The sequence below is a fragment of the Saccopteryx leptura genome, chromosome 2, assembly GCF_036850995.1.
Source record: "Saccopteryx leptura isolate mSacLep1 chromosome 2, mSacLep1_pri_phased_curated, whole genome shotgun sequence".
NCBI lineage: Eukaryota > Metazoa > Chordata > Mammalia > Chiroptera > Emballonuridae > Saccopteryx > Saccopteryx leptura.
In genome coordinates, this window is record NC_089504.1 from 285,154,818 (window position 1) to 285,172,471 (window position 17,654).

General features: G+C 46.7%; 1 protein-coding gene and 1 non-coding gene across 2 annotated transcripts in view; both read right to left on the minus strand.

The window, feature by feature from the left end:
* Positions 1 to 14,960, minus strand: part of PRCC (proline rich mitotic checkpoint control factor) — a 45,866-nt gene extending 30,906 nt beyond the window's left edge. Inside the window, exon 1 of the mRNA XM_066362149.1 lies at positions 14,275 to 14,960. Within this exon, the coding sequence (XP_066218246.1) occupies positions 14,275 to 14,733 (459 nt within the window). The 5' untranslated portion in view covers positions 14,734 to 14,960. The remainder of the gene's footprint in view (positions 1 to 14,274) is intronic.
* On the minus strand, positions 3,268 to 3,403 carry LOC136396066 (small nucleolar RNA SNORA5). Its single transcript, XR_010749492.1, has one exon. It is a non-coding gene; the product is annotated as a small nucleolar RNA SNORA5 (small nucleolar RNA).
* Positions 14,961 to 17,654: the final 2,694 nt, after the last annotated feature.

Here is a 17,654-nt window from a genome sequence, read left to right on the forward strand (position 1 = left end):
ATTGATGTTTCTCTCTCCCTTCTTATCTCTCTCTAAAATCAGTAAATAAAATTTTAAAAATAAAAAAAAAATGGTCCTGGCTGGTTGGCTCAGTGGTAGAGCATTGGCCCAGCATGTGGATGTCCTGGGTTTCATTCCCAGCCAGGGCACACAGGAAAAGCAACCATCTGCTTCTCTCCCCTTCCCATTCCTCTTCTCTCTCTCCTCTCCCACAGCCATGGCTCAATTGATTTAAGCGTGTTGACCCCAGGCACTGAAGATAGCTCCGTGGAGCCTCTACCTCAGGTGTTAAAAATAGCTTCATTGCGAGCATGGCCCCAGATGGGCAGAACATCAGCCTCAGATGGGGGTTGCCAGGTGGATCCCAGTTGGAGCATATGTGGGAGTCTGTTTCTCTCTCTGCTCTCCTCTCACTTGGAAAAGAAAAAAAATTACACAATAAAATTCTACAAGTATATTCTTATTTTTCAGACAAACAAAAAGTGGCTACTGTGAAAGTGTAGGCCAACTGTCCTACAGCTAGTAGAATTGAAGGCCAAATCAACTGTGGGCAGAACATTCAACTTCTCTTTCAATATTAAAGATCGTTTCCATTATACTAACAACCTAAGTTTAAGGTTTAAAAGCCCATTTTAAAAAACTGTACAAAGACTTTAGAAATATCTTATTGTTTTTGGATTTAGAGGACTGTTATGGTTACTCACAATTATTCTTCTCTCATTGAACATATTTTACAAATCTACTATACCCCATTATAAATCATCTTATGATGGTCACTAAACGACAGACTCCCTAAAATAAAACACCAAAATAAGACTCAAAAACGTACTAAGCCCCTAAACCCTTGTTAAGTCATGACTATTCATCTTTGAAGAAGGAGTAGAAATAAATCTTCACTTCTTACAAAGCTGACAAACAAGGCTCACAGACATTCAGTAATCCACCCAGGGCCAGAAAGGGTTTCCAAAGGACTGGAAGGGCAGGGAAATAAAATAAGGAACAACTTTTGACCCTAGGATGGAATTGGCTAAAATACATAACGCTACCCAACTCCATCCTAGAAAAGGCTGGAAACATGGAACTTACAGGTTCACTATGAAAAGAAGTTTAGATACCACTCAAAGCACTTCTGAGCATGTAGGGACCTGACTGAAAACTAACAGGAAACAGAAGGAAAGCTCAGCAAGAATTATCCACATACTTCACAAAAGATAATAATTTTGGTTTAGAGTACCAAAAAGCAGAGATGTGTAATCCAAATGATAAAAGATGTGCCATATACCCTCCAGTCACCCTGAGAAGGGATAGAGGGAGGAGGAAATAGAGAAGCCTTGAAACATTTGAAAGGAAATCTATTCAGCTTCTATCAAGAACTGGCTAGAAGCAATGGGTTTAGCCTAAGCACACAATATTTAATTTAAACTCAAGAAGAACTTCCTTGATGGGGAGAAGTACAGAAGCATATTGTTTTTCTATATCATAGTGAAACACATATAACATAAAATTTATCCTTTTAACTATTTTAAACATACAATTCAGTGGAACTAAATACATTTATGGGTTTTTTTAGGATAGAGAAAAATTTATTAACCTAGATAATCAAAAAACCATAAAATTAATGCATAAATTGAACTATACTTAAATCTAAATGTTTAGTTCATGGAAGTACTACATGAGTGAAATGGCAAGATATGGAATAAGAGAAAATATTCACAAAACATATACAGTTTGCCTGACAAGGCGGTGGCACAGCGGATAGAGCAAAGGACTGGGACGTGGAGGACCAGGTTCAAAACCCTGAGGTCGCCAGCTTGAGCGTGGGGTTGCTGGCTTGAGCATGGGATCGCAGACATGACCCCATGGTCGCTCACTTGAGCCCAAAGGTTGCTGGCTTGAGCAAGGGGTCACTCGCTCTGCTGTAGCCCCCTGGTCAAGGTACATATGAGAAAGCAATCAATGAACAACTAAGGAGCTGCAACAAAGAACTGATGCTTCTCATCTCTCTCTCTTTCTATCTGTCTGTCCCTATCTGTCCTTCATTCTGACTCTGTCTCTGTCCAAAAATAACCAACAAAAAAAACATATACACCGCCCTGGCCGTTTGGCTCAGTGGTAGAGCGTCGGCCTGGCGTGCAGAAGTCCCGGGTTCGATTCCCAGCCAGGGCACACAGGAGAAGCGCCCATCTGCTTCTCCACCCCCCCTCCTTCCTCTCTGTCTCTCTCTTCCCCTCCCGCAGTGAGGCTCCATTGGAGCAAAGATGGCCAGGGCGCTGGGGATGGCTCCTTGGCCTCTGCCCCAGGCGCTAGAGTGGCTCTGGTCACGACAGAGCGACGCCCCGGAGGGGCAGAGCGTCGCCCCCTGATAGGCAGAGCATCGCCCCCTGGTGGGCGTGCCGGGTGGATCCCAGTCGGGCGCATGCGGGAGTCTGTCTGACTGTCTATCCCCGTTTCCAGCTTCAGAAAAATACAAAAAAAAAAAAAAAACAAACAACAACAACAAAAAAACATATACAGTTCATCCTTGAATATGGGTTTGGACTGCAAGGTTCTGCTTATATGTAAATTTTTTAAATATTCCTTTTTTATTGAATTTATTAAAGTAACATTGGTTAATAAGGTTATGTAGGTTTCAATTGTACAATTCTATAATCACGATGTTGTATAATGATCACCACTATTCCAGAATTTTTTCATCATCCCAAACAGAAACTCTGTACCAATTTTTTTTTTTTTTTTGTATTTTTCTGAAGCTGGAAACAAGGAGAGACAGACAGACTGCCGCATGCGCTGGACCGGGATTCACTCGGCACGCCCACCAGGGGGCGACGCTCTGCCCACCAGAGGCGACGCTCTGCCCATCCAGGGTGTCGCTCTGTCGCGACCAGAGCCACTCTAGCGCCTGGGGCAGAGGCCAAGGAGCCATCCCCAGAGCCAGGGCCATCTTTGCTCCAATGGAGCCTCGGCTGCGGGAGGGGAAGAGAGAGACAGAGAGGAAGGAGAGGGGGAGGGGTGGAGAAGCAGATGGGCGCTTCTCCTGTGTGCCCTGGCCGGGAATCGAACCTGGGACTTCTGCACGCCAGGCCGAAGCTCTACCACTGAGCCAACCGGCCAGGGAAACTCTGTACCAATTAAACAAGAACCCCCTATTTCCCACTCCCCACCCTCCAGCACCTGCTAACCATTATTCCTCTTTCCATCTCTATGAATTTGCCTACTGGGGTTCCTCATATAAGTAGAATCATACAACATGTGTACTTTTTTGTTTTTCCATGTCCACAGCTAAACTTATCCCCAGGTCCCAGGGCAGGAACCCAGAGCCCATGAGCGGTGGAGCTTGCTGTAGCAGCCATCTGGGCCAGCCCCTGCTATGGGGGGAGCAGGGGCTGAATTTGACTTGGCTGTGGAACATGTGTACTTTTATGTCTAGTTTATCATTTACTTAGCATAAGGTCTTCAACGTACACCCATGTTGTAGCACATATCAGAACTTCAATCTTTTTTAAAGCTAAATAGTATTCCTTGTATGCATATACCATATTTTGTAGGGTTTTGAGGTTGCTGTTTTTATTTTAGAGAGAGAAGACAGGAAAGGAGAGAAGGACAGATGAGAAGCATAAACTTGTAGTTGCTTCACTTTAGTTGTTCATTGATTGCTTTTCATACATGCCTTGATGGAGGATGAGGGGGCTCAAGCAGAGCCTGTGACCCTTCCCTGAAGCCAGCAACCTTGAGCTCAAGCCAGTAACCTTGGGCTTCAAGCCAGTCCCCTTTGGGGACAAGCAATGACCTTGGGATCATGTCAATGATCCTACACTCAAGCCAGTGACCCAATGGTCAAGCTGGCAAGCTCACCTTCAAGTCAATACCTTCAGGATTTCGAACCGGGGACCCGAGCATCCCGGGCTGACGCTCTGTCCACTGTGCCACCGTCGGTCAGGCTATACCATACTTTGTTAATCACTCATCTGTTGATGGACAATGAGTTATTGCTATCTTTTGGCTACAGTGAGTAGTGCTGCTATGAACAGCGGTGTACAAGTATCTGTTTGAGTCCCTGCTTTCAACTGTTTTCACCTCGGAGTGAAATTGCTGGATCATATGGTAATTCTAATTAAATCTGTGAGAAACTGTCAAACTATTTTCCTCAGGAATGCAGTCATCCCTCACCATATCGCAGTTCACTTTTCGCGGTCTCACTGTATCGTGGATTTTTAAATCATATATATCTAATTTTGTATCGCAGATTTTTCACTATATCATGAGATTTTGCGGTATATAGGTATTTTTATATATTTATTATTTTAATTATTTTTGCAGTAAAATAAGCATTTTCTAGCCTAAAAAATTGAAAACAATATAAAAATACAGAGAATATTAATTAAAACATCATCCTTCAAGTTGTAGTATATTCACTGGTGAGTACCCATATAGAATTTTATACGTTGTTAAAATTACGTAGGTTTAAGAGTATAGAAAGTGTTTAAGAGCATAGGAAGTGTTTATAAGAGTGTAGGAAAGGTTTATAAGAGTGTGGGGAGGTTTTATAAAGCCTTAAAATATATATAAATAATAAAATAAATATATGGCCGCTACTTTGTGGATTTTCACCTATCACGGGGGGTTCTGGAAGCTAACCCGTGATAGACGAGGGACCACTGTACTAAATGGAAGCTGTGGAGTCACCTCTTAAAGAGCACTAAAGACCAACCAATAGCAATCTAAGTGGGTCTGTGTCACTGGACCCAGAGAAATGGGTAATGCTAGACTACCAGAGCATGCAGGGCTGGGAGATATTGCTGGGCCAGAATGGCACTCCTGAGTTTTGGAGACACAAAATGGTTGCATCTCTTAAGAAAATATTGTATTTCTCCTTGGCCTCACAACAGCCTGAACCTAATGGCCACCACTGTCCTCTCCACTTCAGCTGCCAAGAGTGACAAGACACACACACCCCAAGACTACAGAGCAAGAACGGAAACAGACATTTTCCATTAAGCTAAGCTCAGTGGGATCTGCTAATCTATCAGAGCCTCATCCCTCATGGCAGCCTCCTTCTTATCTTCCCACGCCCTGGTTCTGACAGACTCCCTCTCCAAAAAGCAATCACTAGTTGCAAGGGCCAGGAGCCAAGGTGGAAATAAGGGCCGGCCCGAGCACACACAGAAAGACAGAGACAGAGACACACAGAGAAAGAGAGACAGACAGACAGACACAGACTCTCTTCCTCTCTCTGGCCCACATCACTTCCCCACACTCCAGGTTCCAAACCAGTGGTGGGATTCAAATAATTTAACAACTGGTTCTCTGCCCTCATGACCATTTTAAGTATAAAAAAAATGATATACCAAAGGTAGTTTATTATTTCATGCATTTAATGCTTAAAAAGGGCTCTGACCAATTGGCTCAGCGGTAGAGCATCAGTTCGATGTGTGGAAGCCCCAGATTCGATTTCCGGTCAGGGCACACAAGAAAAGCAACCATCTGCTTCTCTACCCCTCTCTCTCTCCTGCTCCCCCCCCCATCTTTTCTCGTCTTACAGCCATGGCTCAAATGGTTCGAGCAAGTTGGCCCCAGGCACTGAGGATGGCTCCATGGTCTTACCTCAGGTGCTTAAAGAGCTCAGTTGCTAAGTAGCAGCCCCAAATAGGCAGAGCATCACCCTGAAGGGGGCTTGCCGGGTGAATCCCTGTTGGGGACATGCAGGAGTCTGTCTCTCTGCCTCCCTGCCTCCTTGTCTCTCACTTAATAAAGAAAAAAATACTTAAATAATAATAAAAGAGGTGCGTAAAACTATTATGAGTTTTAAAATATCAATGAAAAAACATTAAATAATACCTGACAAAAAAGCAGTAAAAGTTATTTAAGATGTTTCCATATTACCTGACCAGGTAGTGGCGCAGTGGACAGAACATCAGACTAGAGTGGAGGACCCAGGTTCAAAGCCCTGAGGTTGCCGACTTGAGCACAGGTTCAACCTAGCTTGAGCACGGGCTCACCAGCTTGAGCACGGGGTTGCTGACTTGAGTGTGGGATCACAGACATGACCCCATGGTTGCTGACTTGAGCCCAATGTCTCTGGCTTGAAGCCCAAGGTCGCTGGCTTGTGCAAACGGTCTGCTGTAGCCTCCCCCCCCCACCCTGTCAAGGCACATATGAGAAAGTAATCAATTAACAACTAAGGAGACTAAGGAGCTGCAACAAAGAACTGATGCTTCTCATCTCTCTCCCTTCCTGCCTGTCTGTCCCTATCTGTCCCTCTCTCTGTCACAAGAAAAAAAAAGGTATTTCCATATTGTTTCTTTTTTTTTTTTTTTACAGAGAGAGAGTCAGAGAGAGGGATAGACAGGGACAGACAGACAGGAATGGAGAGATGAGAAGCATCAATCATTAGTTTTTCATTGCGCATTGCAACACCTTAATTGTTCATTGATTGCTTTCTCATACATGCCTTGACCGTGGGCCTTCAGCAGACCAAGTAACCCCTTGCTCAAGCCAGCGACCTTGGGCTCAAGCTGGTGAGCTTTTTGCTCAAACCAGATGAGCCCTCACTCAAGCTGGCGACCTTGGGGCCTCGAACCTGGGTCTTCTGCATCCCAGTCTGACGCTCTATCCACTGCGCCACCGCCTGGTCAGGCTCCATACTGTTTCTTGATTAGTGTCCTCACTTGCAATTTTCTTCGCTTTTATCCTAGCTTCCTATTGGTTTCACCTTTTGGAGATGGAATGAACATTTACTACGAGCACTTAGAATACACTGTTGTGCAGATGAATGTTAAAAAGGAGTGAGGCCCTGGCCGGTTGGCTCAGTGGTAGAGCGTCGGCCTGGCGTGAGGAAGTCCCAGGTTCAATTCCCGGCCAGGGCATATAGGAGAGGCGCCCATCTGCTTCTCCACCCCTCCCCGTCTCCTTCCTCTCTGTCTCTCTCTTCCCCTCCCGCAGCTGAGGGTCCATTGGAGCAAAAGATGGCCCGGGCTCTGGGAATGGCTCTGTGGCCTCTGCCCCAGGCGCTAGAGTGGCTCTGGTCGCAACAGAGCGACGCCCCGGATGGGCAGAGCATCGCCCCCTGGTGGGCGTGCCGGGTGGATCCCAGTCGGGCGCATGCGGGAGTCTGTCTGTCTCCCCGTTTCCAGCTTCAGAAAAATACAAAAAAAAAAAAAAAAAAAAAAAAGGAGTGAGGAGCCTGACCAGGCTGTAGCGCAGTGGATAGAGCGTCGGACTGGGACGTGAAGGACCCGGGTTCAAGACCCCGAGGTCGCCACCTTGAGCACAGGCTCATCTGGTTTGAGCAAGGCTCACCAGCTTGGACCCAAGGTTGCTGGCTCGAGCAAGGGGTCACTCGGTCTGCAGTAGCCCCCCCCCCACCTTCCCCCCGTCAGGCACATATGAGAAAGCAATCAATGAACAACTAAGGAAAAGCAACGAAGAATTGATGTTTCTCATCTCTCTCCCTTCCTGTCTGTCTGTCCCTATCTGTCCCCTCTCCCTGACTCTGTCTCTGCCACACACACAAAAAAAAAAAAAAGGAGTGAGCAATGTAAATCTGTGATTTCCACATTGGGCAGCTCCCCAGGTGCCCACCTTAGAGAGAACCCTGATTACAGGTGCTACTTTAACCGGTTCTCCTAACTCAATAAAAAATTAGTTATCGGTTCTGCCAAACCGGTGCCAACCAGCTGAATCCCACCACTGCTCCAAACTCAAATCATTACTACACTCCTCTCCACTCTTACCCCAAACAGCTGGACGCTTCAATGTTCTGTACTCTATGTCCTGGAATGTCTTCTGCTTACACCTGCCCTTTCGCTAGGTTGTCATTTTCTCTCCCGTGTTTGCACTCCTCATTGTATTCCTTTCCTATTTCTGGTGCCTGCGGCTCCCCTGTGTTTTCAATAGGCACTACAATAAAACAAAACATACCGTGGTGCAAACAGGACTTCTACTACTCCCAAGCTATGTGGTTTTAGACAAATCACTTCTGTTCCATAAATTTCTATTTCCTCATCTGTAAACTAGGGATAATACCTTACAGAGTCACTAAGGGGAAAAGAGAATGAATGTACATTTTACGGAACTTTTTTTTTTCTTTTTCAGAGAGGCGGAGAGAGACAGGAACATCAAGCTGCTCCTGTATGTGCCCTGACCGGGAAACCGAACTGGCAACCTCCTTGTTCTGGGATGATGCTCCAACTAGTAGAGCTATCCGGCCACTGCTTGCTTTTTTTTAATGTATTGATAGAGACAGAAAGAGGAAGGGAGAGAGAAGAGAGGGGAAGGGAAGCATTTGTTGTTCCACTCAGTCGTGCATTCCTTGGTTGCTTCCCGTGTGTGCCCTGACTGGGATCCAACCTGCAACCTTGTCGTTTCAGAACAATGCTTTTAACCAACTGAGCTAACCAGCCAAAGCCCAGACCACTCCTAACTTTACATAAATCAAAAGCTGACGTCCTGGCTGGTTAGCTAGGTTGGTTGGAGCCTTGTCCTGGAACACAGAGGTTGCCTACTCGATTCCCCAGTCAAGGCACATACAGGAGCAGCTTGATGTTCCAGTCTCTCTCTCTCTCTCTCTCTCTCTCCCCACGTCTATAAAAAAAATAAAAATAAAAAGCTGAAATGTGCCTGACCAAGCGGTGGTGCAGTGGATAGAGCGTCAGCTTGGGACAGAGGATCCAGGTTCGAAACCCAGGGGTTGCCAGCTTGAGCATGGGCTCACCAGCTTAAGTGCGGGGTCACTGGCTTGAGCATGGGATCACAGGCATGACAACATGGTTGCTGGCTTGAGCAAGGGGGCACTGGCTCAGGTGCAAACACCCCCCCACCTGTCAAGGCACATATAAGAAAGCAATCAATGAACAACTAAGATGCCACAACGAAGAACTGATGCTTCTCATCTCTCTCCCTTCCTGCATGACTGTCCCTATTTGTTCCCGTGTCTGTCTGTCTCTCTCCCAAAGGAAAAAAAAAAGCCAAAATGTGATTTTGCAATACACCTGGAGAGAGATATGGTACTAACCTGTCCCCTGACTACAGTTAATTGATGAGTGACCCAAATCAAACCAACCTCTCCTGGAAAACCAGAATTGGGACTAAGACTGTAGTTCAATCTGGGCTGATCACTAAAATGAAGGAAATAAAAAACATGAAGGTACTATCTTTCTCCTGCAACAAAAACTAAGAAGCAGAGGAACTGGTCTGCAGACAAAGAATAAATTAAGTGTGCAAGAAGCTGTCCCCAACATACCTTTAATTCCTAATTCCAGGCCCTTTCCAAGGTACCTCGGTATATTTATGACACATTACTATTTAAGATAGCTTGAGTTGGTTTCTGATACTTATAACCAATTAAATCTAAATAGTTCCCAATCTGCTCTGCTTCCTGTATTCCCTAAATAAATGGCACCACTGCCCTTCCACCTGCCTGAGCCAAAAGACAGGGAGTCAACCATGAATCCTTGCCTTCATTCATGATATCCAATCAACCTCCTAGTTTCATCACCCCTGCCCTCCTAAGCAGACCGGGAGCCTCAAGTTCTCTCCATCCCGTTACTCCCTGTTCCAGACTGCCATCATTCTCACACAGTGTCTCTGCCAGTCTGGCTCCCCCAGGTCTTTCACCACTCTGTAAACAGAAAACTCTTGCTCAGTCTTTAAGAGCTCTTCACTACCCTTAGAATTACACAGAGAGGCCTTAGCAGGCCATCTCAGGCCTATTACCATCGGCTGCAGCCTCTCTCGCAGCAGCCCCCACTGCCATCACTCTCCCTGCCCACCCACGTGCTCGTTACTGTACCTCACTCACTCCAGGTTTCCCCAAAGTATTTTCATTCTCTCTCACCTCTAGGCTTCTGTTCCCTCTGTCTGATGTGATCCTTCCTACTCTACCCTCTTTCTCTGGCTCCCTCCTACTCATCTCTCATGTCCGTGCAGACATCTCCTCTCTCTGAAAGCCTCCCCAGCCTCTGAACACTCCCATGGCACCAGCTCTTCTCCTCTGACTTGACCTTAAATCTATTTCCTTGTTGGTTTCCTCCAATGGACCACAGTAGCTTTTGAGCAGGGTCTATCATGTTCACTACTGTACTCTTAGCTCCTGGCAGAGAAGTAGCTCAACACTGAATTAATTAATTAGTAAGAGTTCAGAGTTAACTGGTTCTACTTTACCATCAAACTCTAAAGAGAAATCATTTAAAGAAACCTAATTCATGTATTCATGCCTGAACAGGCGGTGGCGTAGTGGATGGGGCAACAGACTGGGACACGGAGGGCTGGCCAGGTTCGAGACCCCAAGGTTGCCAGCTTGACTGTGGGCTCATCTGGTTTGAGCAAAGCTCACCAGCTTGAGCCCAAGGTCGCTGGCTTGAGCAAGCGGTCACTCACTCTGGGTCTGCTGTAGCCTTCCGGTCAAGGCACACATAAGAAAGCAATCAATGAACTATTAAGGTGCCGCAATGAAGAATTGATGTTTCTCATCTCTCTCCCTTCCTGTTTGTCCCTATCTGTCCTCCTCTCTGTCTCTGAACAAAAAAAAGAAACCTAATTCATGTATTCAAAGATGTCCTTTATTTTCTGCCACTTCAGCCAGCCTAAATGGAAGATTCTACAGCCTCTACTAGAAACTTTTTTTTAATGTTTATTTTATTGATTTTAGAGAGTAAGGAAGGGAGAGAAAGAAAACAGGAACATTGATCTGTTCCTGTATGTGTCCTGAGTGGGGATCGAACCTGCAACCTCTGCGCTTCCAGATGATGCTCTAACCAATGGAGCTATCTGGCCAGGCCTCTACCATCAACTTTTTTTTTGAGACAGACAGGGCCAGAGAAACAGGAAGGGAGAGAGATGAGAAGCATCAACTCATAGTTGTGGCACCTTAGTTATTCATTGATTGCTTTCTCATATGTGCCTTGACTGGAGGGCTCCAGATAAGCCAGTGATCCCATGCTCAAGCCGGTGACCTTGGGGTTCGAACCTGGGTCCTTAGTGTCCCAGGCCAATGCTTTAGCCACTGCACTACCGCCTGGTCAGGCTCTACCAGAAACTTTTCATACCACTTCCTACACAGGCCTAGAAATGAGCCTTTCCACTGTTACTATGGAAGAAGGCAGGTTGGTTCAAAGTGCCACCTTCCACCATATATCACAATTAGGCTGAAATAAAGTTTGCAGAGAAAAGAAAATGCCAAGGAAATGAATCTACTTTTCTCCATTTCAAGTTCAATCAAAACCAAACTAAGTTTCTATGTAGCAACAGATGGCTTTTTTGGATTCTAGACTTAGAAATGACAGACTTGGCCCTGGCCGGACACTCAGTGGACAGAGTATCATCCTAAGATATGGACATCCCAGGTTCGATTCCAAGTCAGGGCACAAAGAAGTGACCATCTGCTTCCCCCGACCTCCTTCTCCCCCCCCCCCCCCCCACAGCCAGGTTAGTTCAAGTGTGGCCCTGGGTGCTGAGGATAGCTTGGTTTGTCTGAGCATATCAGTCTCAGGTGCTAAAATTAGCTCAGTATTCAAGCATTGGCCCAAGATAGGGTTGCTGGATGGATTCTGGTCGGGGTGCATGTGGGAGTCTGCCTCACTATCTCCCCTCCTCTAAGAAAAGAGAGAGAGAGGGAGGGAGGGAGGGAGGAAGGGAGGGAGGGAGGGAAGGAAAAAAGGGAGGGAGGGAGGGAGGGAGGGAGGGAGGGAGGGAGGGAGGGAGGGAGGGAGGAAGGAAGGAAGGAAGGAAGGAAGGAAGGAAGGAAGGAAGGAAGGAAGGAAGGAAGGAAGGAAGGGAGGAAATGACAGATAGAAAGAAGGGGGAAATAATATGGAGAAAAGTTTAGAACAAGCTAGAGAGATTCTGAAAGCTCCTCCCATGAATAACCCACATTCAGTTGAGTCATTTACTCAGAACAGATTTAGGTGGTACTCAGTATGTGCCAGACATTGTTTTAACCCAGGAGTCCCCAAACTTTTTACACAGGGGGCCAGTTCACTGTCCCTCAGACCACTGGAGGGCCAGACTATAAAAAAACTATGAACAAATCCCTATGCACACTGCACATATTTTATTTTAAAGTAAAAAAACAAAACGGGAACAAATACAATATTTAAAATAAAGAACAAGTAAATTTAAATCAGCAAACTGACCAGTATTTCAATGGGAACTATGCTCCTCTCACTGACCACCAATGAAAGAGGTGCCCCCTCTGGAAGTGCGGTGGGGGCTGGATAAATGGCCTCAGGGGGTCGCATGTGGCCCGCGGGCCACAGTTTGAGGACCCCTGTTTTAACCACTGGAGACAGAGCAGTGAATAAAATAAACCATAAACCCTGCCTTGTGGAGCTCGCATACTAGCAGCATGAGAGAGGCAAATGAAATATCCAGTAAGTTAGATAGTGGTGAGTGCCATGAAGAAAAATAAAACAAAGGAGTAGGGAAGAGTGGGTGATAGGGGGTTGCAAAGAAATAGGTAGGCTATGACCTGTGGCGAGCAGTGGACAGAGCGTCGACCTGGAACGCTGAGGTCACCAGTTTGAAGCCCTGGGCTTGCCGGAACAAGGCTCATATGAGAAGCAACTACAAGTTGATGCTTCCTGCTTCTCCTCTCTCCTCTCGCTCTAAAAATCAGTAAGTAAAATATGTAAATAAATAAGTAGGCTAGGAAGTCCTCACTGAAAAGGTCTCTTTTTAAACTTGATTTTAGAAAGAGAGGAAGGACCTGACCAGGTGGTGGCGCAGTGGATAGAGCGTTGGACTGGGATGCCAAGAACCCAGGTTCGAGACCCCGAGGTTGCCAGCTTGAGCGCAGGCTCATCTGGTCTGAGCAAGGCTCACCAGCTTGGACCCAAGGTCGCTGGCTCCAGCAAGGGGTTACTCAGTCTGCTGAAGGCCCACGGTCAAGGCACATATGAGAAAGCAATCAATGAACAACTAAAAACGAAAAACTAATGATTGATGCTTCTCATCTCTCTGTTCCTGTCTGTCTGTCCGTCTATCCCTCTCTCTGACTCTCTTTCTCTGTAAAAAAAAAAAAAAAAAAAGAGAGGAACGGGTAAAGGATAGAGAAACATCAGTTAGTTGTTCCACTTATTTATGCATTCGTTGTATACGCCTGGACCGGGGGATCGAACCCACAACCTTGGTGTATCCAGACAATGCTCTAAGCAACTGAACTACCCCATCAGGACCTAAGAACACATCTTTTAACCCAAGACTTGAAAGATATGAGGGAGAGAACATTAGGATGCCTGAGGAAGAAACTTAGGGACCAGCAAGTGCTAAAATTGGAAATGGCTCCTAGGCAGTGTTGGAAGCCTGATTATAAGCAGTAAGAAAAGAACAAGCTTCACTTGGGGGGTTACCAAAGGTAAGCCAGGGATTGACTGGTTAACCTTTAACAGAAGAAAGAGAAAGGAAGGAACTCAGGATAACTCTAAACCACCACCTGCCTCAAGGCTTAATATCTCCTTTATCCCCAAAGTACACACTCCAGAAAAGTTTTCTAGTTTTCTGTTCTAATATACAGAAAACATAAGCTTGACTGACTCTTCTGAAAATAGTACCCAAGCATCCTAATTCACTTAGTCTTGACGAGATACCCAAATGATGGAGCCGAAGCACAGACCTGGATCAGACAGAATCAGTTCTTAATCACGCTGCCCTTTACCAGGTAAGATCTTACATGCTGAACACGTTTCCATCTGTAAAAATTAGAAGATTATCTCCCAGAAGTCTGTCACAACTGAAACGCCAAAGCCTGCCCAAAGGATCTGAACTCAACAAATAGTCAACTTCTCCCCCAAATTCCCTCAAAAATAGAATCCAGGATTCCTACCCTTTTCATTCACACTGATGCTTTTAAATTCAGAGGCACAGGAAGAGGTTAGTCTCGAATGTTCATCAAGGGCTCAAAAATCCTGTCTCCTGCCACTTCTTCAGGTGCCAGATTTTATGCTGTCTCAGCATAACGGGGGGGGGGGGGGGGTACCTGGCCCAAGGTGAGGATGCAAAACGAGGAACCGAACCAAGTGTCCCTGGACCTGAGCTTCTGGGTCTGTCAGGGCCAAGTGATGATTCTGGCCCTTCTGCAGGCGGGTCCAGCTTCGAGAAGTCCGCATGGACCAATACCTTAACTCCCTAAAGCTGACAAACTTCAGCTCAATTAATTGCCCTGTACCAGGAAGCCAGTGGTCTGGGATCAACGGAAGCGTTTATAGGAGGGAGTCTTTCCTACAGCTGAGCCCATGCCCACACCTGACGGACAGTTTAGGGGTGCCCTCTCCGCATACTCACATCCCCCTTATGCAGCTCTGGCGCCGCAATCTTCACGGGCTCTGTCCTCTTCTTTGGCTTGGGGAGGCCCAGGGAGGGCCCGGCTCCGCCGCCAGGGGCGGGTAGACTGATGCCAGGGCCGAGGGCCGAGGACAGCCCCAGCCCCTCCCCAACTCCCGCAGCTTCAGCCGGGCTCACGCCTGGAGGTGGGGGGAAGCCTCCCAGACCAAAGGGCAAGGGGGGAGGAGGCTGGAGCCGTGGGTCTACGCTGGGTGGGGGCAGCAACAGCGGCGGAGGAAAGGTTGGGGCCAGCACCTGAAGGGGCGGAGGCAACAAGGCCTGACCCTTGGGTGCAGGGAGAGAGGCGAACAAGCTCCCTAAGGTGGGCCCAGATGTAGGTGCCGGCGCCGCCTCCTCCTCCTCCGGCTCACCCTCATCCGGCTCACTCTCCTCGCTGCTGGCGTAAGCAACCAGCGACATGGCGCCTCCCGGCTTTGGGGCGCCCTTGCCGGCAGACAAGGCCTACTTGAGACCGGGGATGCCCAGAGGCCTAGTGGGCCCCGCCACTCGGCGGGGCGGGGAACTGTAAAGTCCACCTTCTCCGTGCTCTAGAACTAGCCCCGGCAGGAGCCCATCGTCACAGCTGATATCCGCCGAATGAGGCTTCCCTCTTCACTTAAGCGCCTAGTTTCGGACAACTACACACAGCTAATGGCCGCCGAGTCACTCCGCCCCCTCTCGCTGCTCTAAACAGAAACTACAACTCCCAGAAAAAAATTGACCACAGCCCCATTCTCCGCCGCAGGGAGCTCAGCGCAAGGCACAGCGGGAGTTGGAGTGCGAGGAAAGAAGATTAAGTGGCGCGCAGAAAGACAGATGGACAACCCGCTTCTGGAGCGAGGTCTTCTGGGATAAGTAGTTTTTTTGAGGGGTGGTATCTCCTAACAATTCCTAGATGACTACAAGTCCCATCGGTCACCGCGGTAGTCGCAGGGGGAGGGGTGCATACGAGAGCATTTCGGTAATTGAAGTTCCCTAGGTTAGTCTCTTGGGCGCTAAGATTTATGGGAGATGTAGTCTTCTTAGAAACTGCAAGCGATGTCGGGAATGAGAGGGAGTCTGGGAAGGCGGCGGGTGGGGAAAAATAACTTAAAGGGAAAGTGATATAGGAAATACTGAAGAAGTTCCCCAGTCGGCTGAAACTGGAGTTAGAATCAAACACCCCAAAAAGAGTCATGGCCCGAAAGACCTGTACGAAATTGGGCTGCGAGCCAGAAAGAAGCGAGATTTCAAACCTAACCATAAACATCTGAGAGCTGAAATAAGTGTGACATAAAAGGGAGGAGATGATCTCCCTCTCTTGACCAAGGTGCAATTTCAGGAACAAATTTAGCCCTCCAGCCTGGGGACTGGCCTCCCTCTGCAGCAGCCAGCGAGACAGAAAGGTGGGCGGGGCCCTGGAAGTCAGAGCCAGGTACTTGAGGTTGATCCCTTGCCCTCAGCCCTAAGGGGCCGCCTGCATCGCAGCTCCCTTCGCAGATCTGGGGCCTCCCCTGAGTCCATCTCTGTCTGCTGTGCGGCTCACCTACCACTCTGTGTATGTCCTCCACATCTGGCTCTGTCTGTGCCTGGTGTGTTGGTTTTTGTTTTGTTTTTTGTTTTTTAAATTGATTTTAGAGAGAAAGTAAAGGAGAAACAGAGACAGACAGAAATACCTGTTTTTGTATGTGCCGTGACCAGGGGTCCAACTGGCAACCTCTGTGCATTGGGACTACACTCTAACCAACTAAGTTAGCCCACCAGGGCTGTGCCTGGTGTTTATCAAACCTTTGTGTGTGCCCTTTATATGTCCATGATTCTGTACCTGTTCTTCCCTGTCCACCTATGACCTTTTATCCTATTCTTGTTTATTTTTGTCCCTTTCAATCTGGCTGTGACTGAGTGCCCTCTATTTAGTCTCTGTGTGTCCTTTACATGCTAATCCACCTCTGTGTGGACACCAACTCCCTGCTCCCAGGGAGCAGAAGTTTCTACTGAGTTCAGCCCAAGAAGACTCTTGAAGTTTGAGGAGGAGGCTAAAGAGGAAAATGGAAAGGATGAAAAGGATAGTGAAAGGCCCAGGCTTGAATCTTCCATGAAGCCTCATATGGCCCCTCCTCTGTACCTCCCTATGTGTCTAAATCTCGCCTTCCTGTATAGCCAAACTCATATACCACCTTCTCCTTGATGCCTCTTTAAATTTGTTTGTTCCCTGCTCAGGATACTCAGAGCATTTTTTCTGTATACCAATTCTTAAACTTCAGCACACCTGAGATCACTGGGAAAGCTCCCTAAAAAAGCAAATTAATGAATTGACTAAGACTCCTATTCAGTCAGTATAAGGTGGGGCCCAGAGTCCGAATTTTTTTTAACTTTTATCCTTTCTCTTTTTAAAATTTTTACTTATTGATTCCAGCAAGAGGGGAAGGGGGAAATAAAGAGAGAGAGAGAGAGAGAGAGAGGCAAAGAAACAGGAACATCGAGCTGCTCCTGTAGGTGCCCTGACCAGGAATCGAACCAGCCACCTTTGCATTTCATGATGATGCTCTAACCCAGTGGTAGTCAACCTGGTCCCTGATGCCCACTAGTGGGCGTTCCAGCTTTCATGGTGGGCAGTAGCAGAGCAACCAAAGTATAAATAAAAAGATAGATTTAACTATAGTAAATTGTTCTATAAAGATTTATTCTGCCAAACTTAGTGAAAATCCGACATAAAGTACTTGGTAAGTAATTATTATTATATGCTTTAACTTGCTATAACTCTGCTTTATAAATTTTATAAAGTAAAGTTACTTCCCTACTTTATAAATCACCTTTACTGTGGAACCGGTGGGCAGTTAGAAAATTTTACTACTAACAGATACAAAAGCAGACGATAAGTATAAAAAGGTTGACTACCCTGCTCTAACCTATTTAGCTATCTGGCCAGGGCCAAAATCTAAATTTTTAAGAAACTCCTCAGTTCATTGCAAAGCAGATGCCCTGCAGACCACTTTAAAAAACTAGCCCTTCCAGTCCAGATGTGCTTTACACAATGCTGAGTTCTAATGCCTGCTTTTTGAATCTCAGTTCCCCAGCCTATTTCCTGGTGACTTCAGACAGTCACTTCTCTTCTCTGAGTCTCACTTTTCTCCTTTGAAAAATGGGTAAAGTATTAAGGAGCCGTGTCCTACTCCTAAGAGAAATGCCAGCTATTAACAGTGAAATGATTTAGAACCTTCAAAGCAGTGGTGGGATTCAGCCAATTTGCACTGGTTCCGCAGAATGTTGAGTTCGGCGAAATGGTTGTTAAAATGGCACTTGTAATCACGGTTACTAAGGTGGGCGCCAGGGCAGCTGCCCAATGTGAAAATCACAAATTT